Source organism: Rhinolophus sinicus, chromosome 8 (assembly GCF_057876585.1).
Source record: "Rhinolophus sinicus isolate RSI-liver-muscle chromosome 8, RSI-T2T, whole genome shotgun sequence".
NCBI lineage: Eukaryota > Metazoa > Chordata > Mammalia > Chiroptera > Rhinolophidae > Rhinolophus > Rhinolophus sinicus.
In genome coordinates this window covers 16,660,072-16,673,097 of record NC_142508.1, presented here as the reverse complement: position 1 = coordinate 16,673,097, position 13,026 = coordinate 16,660,072, and the positions used below count along the sequence as shown (strand labels likewise).

Below are 13,026 nucleotides of genomic sequence, written 5' to 3'. Positions count from 1 at the left end.
TGGTTTGGGGTGGGTCTGCTGACCAGGCTGGGCACCTTAAGCCCATCGATAGCCCTAGCTCAGAACTGAGCGAGAGGCCGGGAGAGCTGGTTGCGGCCCAATTAGAGGACAGCCTGAGAGGGTAGGTTTTACCTTTGCTGATCCTGTTGATTGTCTCCCCTGCGGATTAAAGACAAACCTTCCTTAACAAGCACATTGAGTAGCTTATGTTTCCAAAACTCTCCAGGACCAGTAATTAATCCAATGTAATGAGAGTACAGTCCTGAATTCTGGAAAGGAATCACTTAACTCTTGCTCTGCTGGACAACTCATTTCCCTTCTTATCTGTCCCTTCAGCCTTAGCACTGTTTACTTGGGCAGTGTAAAGATGGTCTGATGGAAAATTGCCTTTTTTTCAGTGAAGTCAGATTATCTCTATGCACTTAAGTGTCACTCATCCCCAAGTGTACAGACTTGAAAAGTGAATTTTTACAGTAGAAGGTACGTTTTATTATCTCTTGTTTCGATAAAGGAGTAAATTTTGTACAGTTGATAATTAATACTTTAAAAAGCTAAGATCTGCCTCTGAATTGGAATTTATACTTCAGCACCTAATTTTATTCTGGTTCCATTTTTTAACTTAATGGGGTTTTTGCCTGAGGAAGTAACTTCCCTTTGTGTTGCTTCTATTTCTCCTGCCTCTCATATTAGTCTCTTTCTTCTTCCAAGGAATTTGAAACATTTCCCATCCAGAGATTTGTACCACATAAAACATGTTTGAGAGGTTTCCTCATTCTCTCTTTCCTCTAATTATGGTTACACTTGAGTCCCATTTTCTGAGGAGTTCCATTAGTAATCTGCTTATACACTTTTTTTAATGCTCAAAGATCCAGCAGAAGAAATCACCTCAACTACCTATGCATGGAGGTGCCTTGGTAATAGCTTGCTTCCTCAAGGCAAGGAATTGGCCGAGATGGTCATTTTGTTCCTTCTTGATTCTAGCATTCTTCCTCATGTGTATATACACAGATACATATCAACTTACTCTTTTGCATCCTTCTACCTTTTCCCACTATATCCATCTTGAAAAACGAAGGATAAATGTATTTGTGTATATCACCATGTGTTTAATATTAGAAAACCATTTTCGGAAAGTTGGCTATTTCTTTGAATTTGAAAAGGTGGATGATGACCAAAGTAATAATAAAAGTGCTATTAATTCAGTGCCATTGAATTTCCGGCAATCTCTGATCTTCTCAGCTGACCCTGCATATTTGCCATTATCATTACTATTTTTACAGTTGAGAAAATTACGATTCAGAGAGAGCTGAGGTTCAGAGCCAACCTTTTGAGTCTAGAGCTTGTGTTCTTAGTGACGTATCCAGGAAGCTGACTCAAAAAGTAGTCAAGATGTATTTCACGAAATATATAGGACTTGCTGGGCATTTAGGACTGAGCAGTGGTGCTGGAATAGCAGCATGAGGAAGTTCTGCAGTAAGGGGAGCACATCAAAAGGCGTAGAAGCAGTAATGAGCTCAGCAGTCCGTAAGACAGCGTAGAGACTTGCGTAATGCGGACCAGGGCTGCCTGGTGTGAATTAGTGGGCACGGAAGGAAGTGGGAGGCCAAATTGGGGTGGGCCACAAAAGCTGGACAGAGGAACCTAGTTTAGTTGTTACTAGGGAAAGGCCGCCGGAAGGGTTTTGAGCCTTGGAGCAATGTAACAGTTAGGGACCCAGTCTGTCAAGGACGTGTGGGGCAAGGAAGAGAGGTGAGATCTTGAAGTTCTACAAGAAAGACGAGTAGAAGGAGACACTAGCCTTGGGCTAGGAAGGGATGAAGGTGGGACGCAGAAGAAGGGATGGAGGTCACGGACATTTCAAAGAATAAAGAATTGAGCTTGCAATGAGTGGCTCGATGGGTGTTGAAAGAAAGAGGTAAAGCTGAGGTTTTGAGCTTGGGCGTCTGGGGGAAGGAGATGGGGTTCTACTGGCAAAGACAGAGATGCTGAAAAAACAACTTTTCAAGAAAGGGGAGTGGAAGGTTTTAAGTGAGTAGGCTGGTGCTCTGCCCACACATCAAGTAACCAACAAGTTCTTGAAACCAGTGGGGATCCTGGTGTGAGAGGGCCAAAGCAAGACTGAGGAAGAAAGTTGACAGCCAGGTGCCAGCCAGGTGCCAGGGGCACCCATACTGAGGAGCGTGGGGAACTGCTGGTGCAAATGGGTTGGGGAATCAGAAGCTGAAAAAATCATGAGAATTAGAGAATAGATGGGGCTCCAAATAGGATTTGAGCAGACTCTGTCAGCCAAGTGTTTGCAACAGAGAGTTATTCTGGACACTTAGTCTTCTGTTAATTTAGAGATATTTAGCCTTCTTGTTTTATTATCTCCAGGCTCTACTAGGTATGGATATAAAGAACTCTCCTTTTGGAGACTGTTAATGGTAACTAACAGAAAGGGGAGGCTTCTAAAAGTCTGTGGTATCAGTTTATTTTGCTTATGCAGCCGAGAAAGCCATTGTTTTTTTTTACGTGAAGAAACGTAAATATTGTGTGTAAGGATTAAAGCCTTTCCCTTCTCTTTGTATCTGAGGCTAGAAAAAGACACATTCCCAGGAAGCCAGGATAAAGGGAAAAATGACTTTGAGATGCACTTTCTTAAAATAACTGAAGGAGTGACCTCATGAGCCAGCTGATAGCCTGGGTTTGCAAATGGATACATTTCTATTCGCCCGCTGCTTGATGCTGCAGAGCCAAATATATACGGAGCGTATTATATCATATCCTGCAGGCAGGAGACTGTCTAGGAGCGGGAGTACTTAGGTGAAAATGGCAGGCTCGGCACAAGAATTAACAATGTCAATACTGTCAACTACAGCTTTCTTTATTAGGTAAACATTACTGATTTGGGTGCATGATTCCCTGTTATGTAATAATTTGTATTATCTTCTGGTAAAATAATATTTAAATAAGAACACCTGATATTTAAATAGGTTCTTCGATACAAACGTGTTGCTGCACTCATCTCTCATTAATACTTTAGTATTCTCATTTCTGCTCTTTTCCTTTTCTGTGTCACAGCTACCGCCCATGCCCTTGGGTCTGACTCTTTGCTGAAATTGTTCTCCCCTTTTGGTCGTAAGCCACAGAGACAGTATTGATGTGTCCTTAGTTGGAGGATACGGCTTGTTCTAAGGAAAGGTTCTAAGGAAAGCAGTAGGTCTGGAGACGAAGATTATAACTCGATAAACTGCTCCTCTTGCCAGAAGTCATTGTCAGCCATTAAGAATATCCACAAAGTGGGTCCCGCTTTCCCCCAGCATACACACGCAGTGTGGTTACTGTGCCAGACATGAAGGATGTAGTTGTCTCTCTGCTCCAGCACCTGTTTGGTCTGGGTTCTACTTGTAAAATGAACCTGAATGAAGTCTGTAATGTGTTTACGTCCTTAAACACGTGCTTTACTATATCTGTGTGTCAGGCTCATAAACATTGGCTTAGCTTACTCGAAACTTTCTAGAAGAGTTTTAGGGTTCTTTTTCCTTTTAGTAAGTAAAGCCTGGTAATTTTCAGCTATTTTGTGACCAACCCCCTTACTGAATTCTCTTATTTTTGTAGTAGTTTTTCACTTGATTCCCTGGGGTTTTCCGGGTACATGGTCATGTCATCTACAGATTCTGATGATTTACCTGCTCCTCACCTCTTATCCAATTGCCCCGGTTACTATCTCCAGAGTAATGTCGAAAACATGATGACTTTGTTTGATACCTTAAGTGCGCGGAAGCTGTGGAAGGGGCATAAGCTGTAGCACCAGTAGTATCTTAGGAGGCAGAAATCAAACCCAGGGATAGGTATTCTTGATCTTATAAGAACAAGTCTATGAAATACAGCTTAAGGTTTACTTTACGAACATATGTGTAATTCTCAGTCACCCATGGAACTTTAGTAACATATGGAAAACAGTGGGTTCTTTTGAGTCACATTTTGGAGCTCTCCGGGGCCCTCCAGGAAGGCTCTCTGTGTGATAACCTTAGAATTTGGTGGGAGACGCAAACACATTCCAGGTGTCTGTCATGGCCACTGATGACCACACTTGTCTTCTAGGCCCAGCTTCGAGCATTTATTCCAGAAATGCTCAAGTACTCCACGGGTCGGGGAAAACCAGGCTGGGGCAAAGAAAGCTGCAAGCCCATCTGGTGGCCTGAAGATATCCCATGGGCGAATGTCCGGAGTGATGTCCGCACAGAAGAGCAGAAGCAGAGGGTGAGTGCCCTCCGCTCGGAGTCGCCTCTTGATTTTCATTCTGAATCAGCCACCTCCATTTTTGTCCTTCCACTTAGGCTAAAAGTCTATAATCGTTCGTGTAATATTCACACCTGGCCCCTAAAAGAGGTTTGATATTCTCTGACTTATAGCCTTTCCCATTCATCACTCTATCACTGTAAAGACTCCGGATGGGTCCATGAATTTACACTTCTCTCTCTGCATAGTTGCCTTTTGGAGCATTTTTTATTTTATGAGGTGCTTGCAAAAACCGAAGAAACTTGAAGTAGAAGTATTAATCACTTTGAAGACTTAGAAATGTCCTAATTTCTCGTTAGCAAGAAGCACTGTTGAAAAATATGAATATGGAATTAGATGTGAAGCTGGCCAGGTCTGCTGATAAAAAAAGAAGAAAGACTACACTAGTTGTCACCCCATACTTTGTCTGCATACTTGTTTTCAGTTAGCTTGGAAATTTACTGAGAATCTTAATATAAAATAAAATATAAAAATCTTAATAGAAAATTCTTAATGTAAAAAAGAGTAACCTTTTTTTGTGAGAAGGCTAAGAGTTGGCATCAGGTTAAAATAGAGTATAAAACCCAAAAGCTAAACCAGAGTTTGATTAGGAAGGAAACCAGTAGGAAGTCTGGTACTTGGTGCTGAGTTTCTTTGTGCCAGAATTGGTGTGTGGGAAATAATCCTAAGAGAGTTTACTATGTACGAGGTTTGGTTTGATAAATAAGCAGCCATTTATTCCATAGTGGGAATGAATAACCCACATTTTTTGTGATGTCATGTGCTTTTCTGGTTTTTTTGGTGACAGGTTTCATGGACCCAAGCACTACGGACCATAGTTAAAAACTGTTATAAACAGCATGGGCGGGAGGACCTTTTGTATGCTTTTGAAGATCAGCAAACACAAACACAGGCCACAACGACGCACAGTATAGCCCATCTTGTACCATCTCAGACCGTGGTCCAGACCTTCAGTAACCCTGACGGTACCGTCTCCCTTATCCAGGTGAGGAAAACTCATGGTGACCAGGTTGTCGTTTACGAGGTGGGTCTGTGGGTGCCTCACCTCAGATGGGAGAAAGGTTTCTGTATGCAAACTCTTGTGTGACCTTCATATCATTCCCCAAGGTCTTCCTACCTAAACTTGACTTTGTAATAATATTTTAAGTTGTTTGCATTTTGCTAAATACAGAGCTATAAAAAACTTTCTAGACATTTCTAAAATAGAGGACTATAAAAACAGCTTCTTTTTTACCATTTCACTCTGTCAGTAGCCAGGAAATATTCCTTCTGAATTACCTCTTCTGAGGTAAAACACAGTTTGTTGGGAGGTGGGGAACCTCTACCATTCAGGTTGAGGTAAGAGCAAAAAGTTGGTTGACTGACACTGGACCCTGGTGGTGAAATGTGATGGCTTCTAGTATTGATTTATTTGGTTGAAGTAAAACTATGAAACTCATGTTAGTGTCTGAGATATGATTTTAGCCACTCATTTCACATTACAAAGCGTATTAATCATCATCTGTGCTGAACTGGGGATGACGTGGATCTTCTGAGTAAAGGAGCAGTAGAAGGATCCATCCACTGACACAACTCACTTTCCATGTTTTTCTTTAGGTTGGTACAGGGGCAACAGTGGCCACATTGGCTGATGCTTCTGAGTTGCCAACCACAGTCACTGTTGCCCAAGTGAATTACTCTGCAGTGGCCGACGGAGAGGTAAGAATGAGGGAGGATTCTGTCTGCATTTCCTGAAATGCTTATGTGTAGTGGGGAGGAATGAGGGTCCAGAGGATGAAGAGACAAAGCAGCCTACGCATGTCTAGCATGGTTTTGTTTAAACCTTTTAAAACATCAGAGCATGACAGTTTTGCAAAGTATCTTATGCTGTGTATATTGCAACACGGATCTTTATGATGGAACCCTAACTACCAGGAACTTACGATTTTGTATTTGCAATATAGAATTTGTATAATACACAATAAAAAGAGATTATCCATTTAACACTTTTAGGCTGTGAATCCCAAAGAATTTAATCTTTGGGCTTTTAAGGAAAAATCTAGATCGTTAAAACTGGAGCTGACTAAAGCACCCTTTGAAGGGATAAATAACAGTTGTAAATCAGTAGGCATGATTTGTTACATTTTAAACATGCCTTTGAAAATGCTTTACAAGAAAACCCTTCCCTACGAAAATCGAGGTACTTCTGGGACATTAACCTAAAGGTAGCTAACCTTTATCGAGCACTTGGTAACTAAGAGCTCCCTTATGGAGTATAGGCTGCTTTATAGATGAGCAAACTAAAACACACAGAGGTTAGGTGGCTTGCCCTGAGCCCCAGAGGAAGTGGTGGTGCTGGCTAATGCATTTAGAAGACTGTTGTCTGGGCTCTGTGCCCTGAGCCATCGGTGAAGCTCAAGAAGGGTTTCGTTCAGTAAGTCGCTGGGCTTCTCCCCTGAAGCACGTGTACCCATGAAGTTTGAAAAATAGCCAACACAGAGCAGTATCAGAAATAAAGCTGGAATTATCTCACCCTTGTTCAAAACTATAGAGCATTTCTACTCAGAACAGCACAAAGTCACTTTCATTTGCATCTCCGGAAAGGGACAGACCTGATAAAGGTCTCATGGCTAGTGAGATTGAAGAGAAACACAGCCAGGCTCCTCAGTCAGCCAACATTTATTGAGCCCCTGCCACACTGCAACTGGTGTGTTGACTGGAGAACACTGCTCTCCAGGGGCTCCTGTCTAGTGGGGGTGAGAAATAGTGACATAAATGAACCATGGTCCAGGTTATAAGAGATGCTGCAAAATGGCCTATGCCTTCAGGAGAGAATGTTTCCAGCTAGGGAGTCTGGAAGGTTTCGGACAGGAGCTAGCATTTGGTTTTTCAGTGTAGAAAGGTACAGGTCAACAGGGTATTTACTTTTATACATTTATAAACATCATGCAAGAGTATGGATTAGCTGAGGGAAAAAGTCATCATTCCCCAAACACTAGAGGACACTCCTTGAAGTGTGAAAAAGGTGGAGAAGAGCGATGGGTCCATTCATGAGATTTGTTCCTTTTGAATTAGTCAGTTATCAACCATGTCTCCCTACTGGATGTGTCCTGGTACTATTTACAGAAAGTAACTTCGTGTTTTTAAACACTTCTCTAGAGACTAATTCTTTGAAATCCATTTTTACTAAACAATTTCACATATTCAAAGGTAATTAATATATTCAAAAGTTCCTGGAAAATATGAAGGATAAAACAGTCTCAGTCACATATCTATGGCTTTTTCTTGCACGCTAACATCATTTGTAAGTCATCTGTTGTTGGAGTGGATGAATGACAGAAATAGCCTGTCGGTAAATACCCAAATTCAGTCAGATAAAAAGTTCTAAATTTCCCCACACTTCCAGTGAAACAAAAAAGGATAATTAAGAGAAGCACAGGTTATCTCAGGATTTGACAAGACATTTACATTTTATAGCATGATTGCATTTGCCTTCTGATTTCATTTAGATGTTGACGTCGTTGTTGACATCTTACTTTTGAGCCATAAGAACTTAATTAGTCAGAATATTTCACTGACTTGGGACAGATAAGACCACATCAAGCCAATGAAACATTACATCCCGTGATTCAGTAAAACATCCTACCTACTGCTTTGTTTTTAGTGTTTTCTCTCCCAAGGAACCAGAAGTACTTTACAGAAATAAAGAACAGCTATACTTTTAGAAGTTGTAAGGTCATTTTGTCATCCTAGCCTTGCCATTGAGAGCTCTTGCCATTAGCCATACTGCCTTCAATGTCTGGTTAGTTACATCTGGTTACATTCAGTCCAAATGGAAGGACCATTTGGGGGCTTGTCTCTTCTCCTAATATATGGTTTCCCAAATCTGATTGAATGCTATCTGTGTGCTGAGAATACCCCAAAATCTAAGTAGTTACAAAGAAACAAAAATCTCTAACCGTAGGCAGCTTAAAACTAGGGACCCAAAACAAGGTACATTTCTAGACATTTAGAAATGAACAAGGAAAGAATTTTAAAATAATATGAAATAGACTGTGTGTTGATTCAAAAATATGTATACAATTTCAATTTTGATGGTATATTTGCAAATACAAATGAATTTGAGAATTGATTCTGTTGTGTGAAAAGACCTCCAGTTGGTATTGGTGATGTTAATTGCGATGTGTCAGAAAAGTCAGAATTTGAAATAGCATGGTATCTGATAATAATGTTACATGATTCTAATAAAAGAAGAAAAAAAACCCCAAACATATTAGAGACATGAATTTTAAACTGAACCATCAACACATGTAATTAGAAGAAGAAGAAAAAACCCGAAGTACAAACATATTAGAGACAAGAATTTTAAACTGAACCTTCAACACATGTAATACTTTTGAAGTAGCAAAACTTGTTTTAGGTGGGTTTTTTTTTTAATGAATTGTCAATTTACCTGAAATGTGGGGAGGCTGAAGAACAAGTACGAAAATATAAATAAAAGAGTATGTTCTTCATCCATCCATTCAGCAAATGCTTTGACAGCCCTGGGCCAGGCCCTACAGATACTACAGACCCAGGAAAATAAAAACCACTCTTACTATTAAGGGGCAAGATGGTAGGTGAGAGAGAAAAACACATCGCAGAGCAATGGCCGTAAGATAAGGATCTAGCGAGCCCGTGGTTCTATGCAGGCCCGGAACCTGGCACTGTAGGGACTGGTGTTATCTCAGCTCCTTCAGTCTCACTGAAGACGAGAAGGGTGGACAGGAAGCCAAGGCTGGAGGGATGGGAGTTGCGTTCCTGTCACAGGGAGCACACCTCCAGGGCATCTCACTGTGAACCGTGGAAGAGCCGCGGACAGTTCACTAAAGCTAGATGGGGTAAGAGAAGCCACGGTTTGAAGGGCCTCGCTGTAGTGGCTCTCTCTCAGAAAAGCATAGGAGCTAACTGTACATCCTCTGAATGTCTTTCCCTCCTAGGGCTTGTGGCCCTTTCTCTGGGACATGGTGACATCCAGGCATAGATAACCAAACAGTGGCGCCCAACAGATGAAAAGGGAGAGCAACAAGAGTTCAAGCAAACACAACTAAAGCCCTGAGACTCAAGAATAGGAATTCCAAAGAAGTGTTAACACCCGAGCTGATTTATTTATCATCTGCCATTATTCTGAATAGAAATAAATCGCTTTGTCTGCTTCTTTTCCTACTTCTGTCCATGATTTACCGCCATCCATTATTCTTTCATGCCTACAATTTAACTTCCTTAAAGTATACTGGATATGGCAACATTTTAATACCATTTTTGCTACAAATATGGTTGTGACCAAATGTGTATATATTAAGTTGCTGCCATTGGAGTATAAGTACGTGGGAGGCCTGCGCTAGGCCAAACTCAGCAGTGGGATGGGCAAAAATACAGAGGCAGTTCTGGAACGAGGAAGACTATTTAAAGGCATAAGGAGGCAGGGCTGGCCAGCATCCACCAATGTTTTGAGTGGAATCATTGAGCATCTCCAAATTGGCAGTGTAACTTACCATCTCAAGGTTGCAGTGATGCTTGTTGGAGTAATGAGATCCAAGAGATAATACCTTGGGAAGTAAGAGTTTTGTGAGTTCCTGAGTGGGCAACTTTGCAGCTCCAAGGGAAGGAAATAGGATATCTCTGCCTCATAGTGAGGGACCCTGAAGGCTTCCTGGCACAATCCATTGCCTCTGAGAGCCCATCTCACAGGAATGTCTCATTCTCTGGAAGGCTTTTGACGGACATTCTAAGAAGCAGTGTCATACTCTCTGTGGTAATAGAACCAAAGCAGGAGGCGTTTTAAATCTCTACCTCTCCTAGAGCTTGTGCACTTGCTTTGAAACACAGTAACATGCGGGCGCAGGTTAACCACCCCTGGGCCCCAGCGGTGTGACGCAGGAACCGCAAGAGCTCCAGTAAGCACAGCTACCGTCCTGTCGACCCAAGTCCATACAAACATTCCTCCTGAGCTGATTGGTTTGTCACCTGCCATATTACAGAATAGAAATTGCTTTCCCTGCCTTGCTACTTTTTGTTTTTGAGGGAGAAGAAGTAATCACCGAGTGGTTATTGAGCAAAGTGAACTGAAGTAGTTAGATTCAGGTATACAGAACTGAGAAATCTCTAAATGCAAAGCATTGTACTAAAATGAGTGGTTTTCAACCAGGGGTACCCCCACACACACACCTCTCAGAGAGGACATTTGGCACTGTCTGGAGATATTTTTGATTGTCATGACTGGGGAAGGATCTATTAGCATCGAGCAGGTAAAGTCCGGGAAGATGCTAAACATCTTATAATACCCAGGACAGCTCCCCACAACAAAGAATTGTCTGGTCCAAATGTTAATAGTGCAAGGTTGACAAATCTTGTGCTAGATCTAGCAAAACTGAATTCTCATCTACTCTGTCACCAGGTAGTATGTTGTTTTGTTGTTTTGTTTCATAATTCCTCGCCACTAAAAAGAAAGCAGGTTTGCTATATTAAAAAAAATTGTTAATTGAATTTGTCAGTTTCCATCAAAAATAAAAATACAAAATGACTTTGGTACGCAGTTCCACCTCTAGGAATTTATAAATAGACTCACATAAAATATGCAGAGTAGTATATGAGGATATTCATCACAGTACTATTTATACTAGCAAAAGATGGAAACTACCTAAATGCCCATTAAAAGATGACTGGTTAAATAAATCATGGTGTATCTATATTATTATATAACGTAATGCTGTGAAGCCATATTATGAATCATGAATGAATAAAGCAGTTTTATACGTTCCAAAATAGAATCATTTCAGAGATGTATTGTTTATGAAAAAAAGCAAGGTACAAAAGCATATGTAGAATATACTGCCCTTTTTATTTTTCAAAAGGAGGGTGTAGAAACGGGCAAGGAGGAGTATGTGGGTGAATATGCTTGCACATAGAATATCCCTGCAAAGATACGGTAAGAAATCGGTAACAGGAGTGGCCTTTGGACAAAAGGTCTGGAATACTGGCATTATATTTCCTTTGGTACAGTTTGAATTTTTTTAGAATTGCGTTTATGGTCTAAATTAAAAATTTTGAATGGGTAACATTGATAAAACTCAGATATTTCAAAAATTATTTAAAAGTATACGGTGGAAAATATTGCTTTCTGTCTCCTATTTAAGCTATTCCCCACACCCACACCCCAACATATAAACTGGAAAATATTTTCAGTGGTTTCTCTCCTTCCAGAATTTCTTTATGCAAATATAAGCAAGTTCAAATATACATTCTAACCCCGCCCCCATTTTCACACAAAAGATGGCATACTAAAAACCTTATTCTGTACATTGTAGGTCATATGAATTTAAAGAGTATATGTATTTGGCTGAGCACACAGCTATTTATTAGAAAAATGACTTAAAAATTGTAATCCTTTTGTGACTTTGATTCTTTACTCCCCTGTCCTTTCTGCCTCAGGTGGAACAAAATTGGGCCACGTTACAAGGAGGTGAGATGACCATCCAGACGACGCAAGCGTCAGAGGCCACCCAGGCAGTGGCATCGTTGGCAGAGGCTGCCGTGGCAGCTTCTCAGGAGATGCAGCAGGGCGCCACAGTCACCATGGCACTCAACAGGTGGAGGCCAGGGTGGGGGCATAACTGATGATGGCGAGTCTGTCCCCACACGTGGGTTGTGGAGAAATGCTATACCTCAGTTTATCACAGTTGGCAACTTAATGCTCTTAGCCCGTAGGATTTTGTCGGTTGGCTTATTTATTATAATCAGCCTTCACCCACCCCATGCGACCCCCAACAACCAGGCTAACTTTTCTGACCTCCAGCTCAAGTCTGCTAGTCAAGGGACATGGGTCCCTTTGGCTTTGTCCCATTTTGTACCTGTTAATAGACCAAAAGCAGCAAGGTTTGAGTACTTTGGGTTTGGTTTTTTTTTAAGGGACTAGAAGACTTAACAAATAAGAAGCTTCAGGATTGATTTTCCTTTTATTCTCCAAAAGAAACTGCTTTTGGGTAGAGGTATTTATCCATGTTTTAGCTGGTCGAGAGCTGATTTTACTGACTTTTCAGGAAATGTGTTTCCTTTGTTTATCAATGACAAATAAAATATGCTTTGGGTTATTGGGGAAAACAATTGAAATTTTTTTCTTCAGGTATGTTTAGGAAGGGTGCTGCAGCATGGGATACTCCAGTAAGGGCTAGTTCCCAAAACTAAATTGTCTTGTTCCCTGCTTTGTTCCTTCTATTGGTTGTTTACAGAAAAGATCACCCCCATATCCTCCTTCTTCTTCATTGATGACACAATTTTATTTTCAAAGAACCCGGCATTTTAACTAATAGTTAAGAGTGTGGGTCTTGAAGCCAGACTACCTGGGTTTGAATCCCAGCTTTGTCACTTACTGGCTGTTTGAGCTTGAGTCATTGCCTGCAACTCAGTGCCCAGGCTTTCTTCTGCTATCGGAGGGGGCGGGTAGTAATAGTACCTACACTGGAGGCTGTTGTGAGAACTGGAAGAGTCAGTGCATGTGCGACAGGTAGATCAGCTCCTGACAGACAGTGAGGCCGCTGATACCGCTGTGCGCAGCCGCTGTTAGTCACGGGACTCCTGTGGTGTGCCAGCACCCGACCCAGGAAGCTTGTAAATAGAGTGTTCTGAAATGGAATGTCTGTCTTCAACGAAACCATGCTGTTGGTTGAAGTAAAACACTTGGCGAACAATATTACTCAGAGTATGTAATTCACTGTTGAATTGTGTAGC

At 41.3% G+C, this 13,026-nt stretch overlaps 1 protein-coding gene across 3 annotated transcripts in view; it reads left to right on the top strand.

Annotated features, from left to right (window-relative positions):
• NRF1 (nuclear respiratory factor 1) overlaps positions 1–13,026 on the top strand; it is a 117,015-nt gene that overhangs the window by 69,573 nt on the left and 34,416 nt on the right. For all 3 annotated transcript variants that reach the window (XM_019751370.3, XM_019751361.3, XM_019751352.3), the window contains 4 exons: positions 4,084–4,242; positions 5,069–5,266; positions 5,878–5,979; positions 11,731–11,888. In XM_019751370.3, the coding sequence (XP_019606929.1) occupies positions 4,084–4,242; positions 5,069–5,266; positions 5,878–5,979; positions 11,731–11,888 (617 nt within the window). The remainder of the gene's footprint in view (positions 1–4,083; positions 4,243–5,068; positions 5,267–5,877; positions 5,980–11,730; positions 11,889–13,026) is intronic.